The 5,667-nt window shown below is 40.3% G+C and overlaps 1 protein-coding gene and 1 long non-coding RNA gene across 2 annotated transcripts; one reads left to right on the plus strand and one right to left on the minus strand.

Annotated features, from left to right (window-relative positions):
- Positions 1 to 2,162: 2,162 nt before the first annotated feature.
- Positions 2,163 to 2,657, plus strand: LOC108827118 (uncharacterized). Its single transcript, XR_001945600.2, has 3 exons — positions 2,163 to 2,273; positions 2,353 to 2,403; positions 2,511 to 2,657. It is a non-coding gene; the product is annotated as an uncharacterized LOC108827118 (long non-coding RNA).
- Positions 2,584 to 5,359, minus strand: LOC108839524 (transcription factor bHLH119-like). Its single transcript, XM_057001265.1, has 8 exons — positions 5,154 to 5,359; positions 4,179 to 4,917; positions 4,004 to 4,069; positions 3,834 to 3,899; positions 3,678 to 3,743; positions 3,038 to 3,394; positions 2,863 to 2,941; positions 2,584 to 2,783 (listed from the first exon to the last, which is right to left on the minus strand). Coding segments are annotated over exons 1-8 (1,380 nt in total). The 5' UTR covers positions 5,156 to 5,359; the 3' UTR covers positions 2,584 to 2,778.
- Positions 5,360 to 5,667: the final 308 nt, after the last annotated feature.

Raw genomic sequence — 5,667 nt, forward strand, 5'->3', positions numbered from 1 at the left:
CTCACCTTGTTAAATTTCAGATTCTAGCCAACATTTCAAGAGTAATGACAAGCAATGATCGTAGTTGGTTGGTTGGGGCATGCAAACACAAGTTCTAGTAGTACTCACTTTATTATTGTTTTCTTTACAGGAGAGATATTTATTGGCCTAATATATATATAAAAAACACAAAGCCGTTTTGATAACGCATACATCTCTTCTCAGACGTATCTAACCTGTATAAAGAGGAGCTACATAACTTCACGATAATTTACATGTTTTATTCTCTCTGTTTACATCTTCAACTCTGTGGATATGCTTGAAGATGTAAAGATGTAAACAGAGAGAATAAAACATGTAAATTATCGTGAAGTTATGTAGCTCCTCTTTATACAGGTTAGATAAGTCGGAGAAGAGATGTATGCGTTATCAAAACGGCTTTGAGGAGGAGGTTGTTGCATTTGTTGGAGACCTACAAACTGGGTATAAGGATTAAAGTAACCCGGAAACTGAAGCTGGTTCTGGACCGGGTCAGGCTTTTGGACTCTGGATGGAAAAGGATATCGCGGTACTGGATACGGTACCTTTCGCTTTCCTTTCGCTTCCTCTCATCCTCCGCAGCAGCTTTCGTCTCTGTCACCGCCACTGGTTGTATCTGCGCCACTCCGCCGGTGACTGTCTCCGGTGGCAGACAGGACTCCGATACCGAAGACGACGGCGTCGAGCTTGATCCCACCTTCGACAAGTCTCTCACCACCGGAACCCACGGTCCAGCTGCTGCTTCCACTCTTGGCCTCGATAAGCTGGTGAAGTTCTCCGCCCTTCTCAAGTGTATTGGTCTCTCTGCAGCCGTGGGAGTGTTAATAACACTAGCTGGTGGTGGTGGTTGTAACGGTAGTGGTGGTGGGAGAGGGAGGGCGGAGTAGAAAAGATGGGGGCGGAACTCATCTTCTTCACCGAGAGGAGGAGGAGGATGGTGGTGAAGCCAAGACTCCATTTCATCTTCACCCTAAAGGGAGAAAAAACAAGAGAAGAGAGATACTGGGAGTTAGCTAAGGATCTTTATGTTAGAAAAGATAATAATAATGATCTAAAATATTTTTAGGTCAAATGATTTAACGATCTGATACCATGAAATCTAGTATATTTCTTTGAGTATATATTTATGTATGTATAACGTTATTTTTTTAAATCTGGCTATGCAACATTTACAAGATATTTTGGACATAATATTATTAATTCCCGATAAGAAACAATAAAAGCAAGAACTTACATGATGAACTGATGATCTAGGGGGAGATTGAGATTCAAGGAGGAAGAAGAAGTAGAAGTAGAAGAAAGTGAGGAGAATCATCCTCAAGTCCTAAGTCTGGAGCAGAGTTGATTCATTTATCATAGAGATATAAAGACACCACATCTCTAAGAGTAGCTCAGAAACTCATATTGTATACTTGTGAAGCTGTATCTATGTACCACCATATATATATTGTATTTTAAATATTGTAGTAAAGACTTTGACAAAAAAAAACAATTTTGTAGTACCTCTTATACGCTTCTGGTTTATCCATAAGCTCTCTAAATTCCATGTCCCCAAAAAGCAAGTGTCTTTGTGCGGGCTACAAACTTTGAGATATTTACATGACACGTTATCACTCATCACTACGACCAAAAAAACATGACGTTATCACTTTCCAAGTAAGGGTCTTTTGTCTCTCTCTTTTGATATTTACATATGAGAACAAGCAAACTAGTAATTCTCTTGTTATATTTAGGATTTAAATATACATCACCACTTGAGATGTTAAACCATCCGAGAGAAGAATCTGGAGGATGGCCGATAGAGAATCTGGCGGTATATTCTCAAAATGAGTTTCAACCGTAGTAAATATTCTACAGAGACTAGTTTTCTACATATCCGAAGAATCATCAATAACACCAGTAATATCTATGTTTCATCCGTGTTACATAACTATAATAGTTGGATAGACTAAAATATCTGAAATTTCTTAGTATTATTTATATTATTTTTTGGGAAAAAAACTAGTTTAACTTTTATTTATTAACTAATTACTAGTTTAACTCTAATTTTATTTTAATTGCTAGTTTTTTTTTCATACCTAATTTACCTTTATGAATGAATGAACGAATGAATGAAACTGTGTCTTCTTAGGACATTGCTTGATTTTAGAAACTTTTTTTGCAGCTTCTTCTAGTGAAATCAGAGAAGCTCTAAAGGATGAAGCCCTTCAGAAACTCATCTCCAGTATCGATAGTTCTTCCAACCCTCTCTGCAGGTAACCTCATCTTCATTATCCTAAAAAAGATTCAATATTTTTCCTTTGTTAACTAAAACTGTTTGTGGATCTATAAAAGGAACTCGATGAAGCCATGGGAGTAGAAGCTTTCCGGGTACTCACAGAAAAGGTACACTCCTTTTTTGAAGCCTTTTTATCTTTATTTCAACAACTTGCAAAGACTAAACGACCAGCAAAAGAGTCTAAGCCTAAGTTTCTCACCTTGTTAAAATTCAGATTCTAGCCAACATTTCCAAGAGTAATGACAAGCAACGATCGTAGTTGGTTGGTTGGGGCATGCAAACACAAGTTCTAGTAGTACTCACTTTATTATTGTTTTCTTTACAGGAGAGATATTTATTGGCCTAATATATACATAAAAAAAAAACAAAGCCGTATAAGAGGACCTACTACATTAACCTTAAACTTGACTAAAATTCTACATGTTTTATTATTTCTATTTACATCTTTAACTCCGTGGATATGCTTGGAGAACCAAGCCTTTTTAACCTGCAATAACAAAAGATGGAGATGTATATGTCGAATCGTAAACATTAACTCATCTGGCAAGAAACTATTTCCTACCAACCTGTTGGTTTATTGCCCTGATCTTCAGGTGCCTTACTAGTACTTGCCTGGCTGGTACTCAGCTGTGATGTTGTTTGAATCTATATAAACATTATTTAAAAGCACCATTTGTGAGCATCAGCCAATATGTAGGAAGAGAGGAATACGTAGAATGGATGATAGGGAAAAAAAATTACCTGCAACGGAAGAGGAGGAGGAGGAGGAAGAGGAGGAGGAGGAGGAAGAGTAGGAGGAGGAGGAGGCTGTTGCATTTGTTGGAGACCTACAAACTGGCTATAAGGATTAAAGTAACCCGGAAACTGAGGCTGGTTCTGGACCGGGTCAGGCTGCTGGACTCTGGATGGAAAAGGATATCGCGGTGCTGGATACGGTGGACAGAGACCTGCCAAATGAGCCGGCGGCGTAGGAAAAGTTGTGCCAGGGAAAGGTACAAAAGGAGGCCTGTTCATGTCCATTGCCGAGGGAGGCATGAATTGTTGCATATTTGGAGTATACATCATCGGTGGCATCATACCGCCTCCTGGAGACATCATCTGCAATTTGTTTCCAAGTAGAGAGACTTATTAGATATTTTGCACATCTCTTCCCATGAACTTTTTTATAACCCTTCCACGAAGATGAACCCTACTTCTGCAGACATTTTAATCCATCGTCGCAGCTAGAAACGCTGTTTTTTTAACCCAAAAAAAACAAAAAACTCTAAACCCCTAAAAACCTTCTATGGTTCTGCAATAAATATATGACCGATGAGGAGAGAAAGAAAGTATTTTGCTTTAACACAGAGTTCTGTTTTTTTTTTTAATGTTGAGGACATACCTGTATTTGCAGCTGTAGCGCCTTAACGTACTCGATAGCGTCGTCCAGCATTGAAGATTTATCAGTCTGCTCAAAAGTAGAAGCAGAACTCAAATCTCTCAACCTTACCTTGAGAGTCAAAAAAAGATATATATATATATGTGTGTATATATATACCTTGTTGCAGCGAGGAATGAGTTCTTGGAGAGTCTTCATCTTCTCGTTGATCTTTTCTCTCCTTCTCTATTACAAAAAAAAAAAAAAGATTGCTACATGAAAAAAGAGGAGCCCTAAAAAAAAGGAGGAGCCCTAAAAAAAAAAGGAGGAGCCCTAAAGAAAAAAAGAACCCTTTCGGAGATATTATGCATTTCTGCAGCTCGTGACCTCTTCCTAGACATTGAACCACCAGCTTCCTGTACGCCAACAAAGAAAAAAAAACAGTTTTAAGACTTGCTGCTAAACTGCATGCACCCCGTCCAACCGAGGACTACCATGCGCCGCCACGGTGCTCTCTGTACTCACCTCGGTTTCGTCAGCAGCAGTTTCTTCTCTCTCCTTTCGCTTCCTCTCATCCTCCGCAGCAGCAGCTTCCGTCTCCGCCGCCGCCGCCGGTTGTATCTGAACCGGCTCTATTCTCGTCTCTAGGACCACTGGTCCGGGGATCCCGCACACCGCTCTGGGAACCGCCAAACTCTGCGGGAATCCTCCGCCGGTGACCGTCGCTGGTGTCAGGCAGGACTCCGACAACGGCGTCGAGCTTGATCCCACCTGCGTCAACGGAGGAACCCACGGTGCAGCTGCTGCTTCGACTCCTAGCCTCGATAAGCTGGTGAGGTTCACCGCCCTTCTCAAGTGTATCGGTCTCTCTGCAGCCGTCAGAGCGTAAATAACACTAGCTGGTGGTGGTGGTGGTTGTAACGGTAGTGGTGGTGTGAGAGGGAGGGAGCCCTGCGGCTGAGTAAACGGGATGAGGCCGGCGTAGAGAAGATGAGCGCGGAGCTCATCATCATCCCCGATAGGATGGTGGTGAAGCCAAGACGCCATTTCGTCTTCGCGTATGAATAGATTCTGATCACTAGGGTAGAGAGGCGGAGGCGGAGGCTGCGGAACTGGAAGTGGAAGCGGAGCCCTCTCTTCTCCACCCCCGCCACCACTGCCACTGCCTCGTAGAACAGCAGGAGGAACAGATGGTCTCTGTGTCTGACTACTTGGAACAACTTGCCCGCTCTTCCATAAGAGCTCCACGATATCATCTTCACCCCTAAAGGAAGAAAAAAACACGAGAAGAGAGATACTGGGAGTTAGCTAAGGATCTTTATGTTAGAAAAAATAATAATAATGATCTAAAATATTTTTAGGTCAAATGATTTAACTATCTGATACCATGAAATCTAGTATATTTCTTTGAGTATATATATATATACATATATTTATGTGTATAACATTATTTTTTTAATCTGTAACTCCCGATAAGAAACAATAAAAGCAAGAACTTACATGATGTACTGATGATTTAGGAACAGAATGAGATTTACGGAGGAGGAAGAAGAAGTAGAAGTAGAAGAAAGATAAGAAGAATCATCCTCAAGTCCTAAGTCTGGAGCAGAGTTGATTCATTTATCATAGAGATATAAAGACACCACATCTCTAAGAGTAGCTCAGAAACTCATATTGGATACTTGTGAAGCTGTATCTATGTACCACCATATATATATTGTATTTTAAATGTTGTAGTAAAGACACTGACAAAAAAAAAACAATTTTGTAGTACCTCTTTCGCTTCTGGTTTATCCATAAACTCCAAGATCACCTAGTGCGTCACAAAAAAAAAAAAAAACTGCAGAAAAATATTGTCTTTTGGAAGATAGTGTGTTTTGTTCAGATCCTTTGAATTTTATTTTTGCTTCTACTGGTTTCTCTTCGGTTCTTTCTCTTCGTTCGTCTGAATGTTCACTCCGAGTTTCGTGCTTTGCACAAATAATAAGCTCTCTAAATTCCATGTCCCCAAAAA

Source organism: Raphanus sativus, unplaced genomic scaffold, assembly GCF_000801105.2.
Source record: "Raphanus sativus cultivar WK10039 unplaced genomic scaffold, ASM80110v3 Scaffold3437, whole genome shotgun sequence".
Classification (NCBI taxonomy): Eukaryota; Viridiplantae; Streptophyta; class Magnoliopsida; order Brassicales; family Brassicaceae; genus Raphanus; species Raphanus sativus.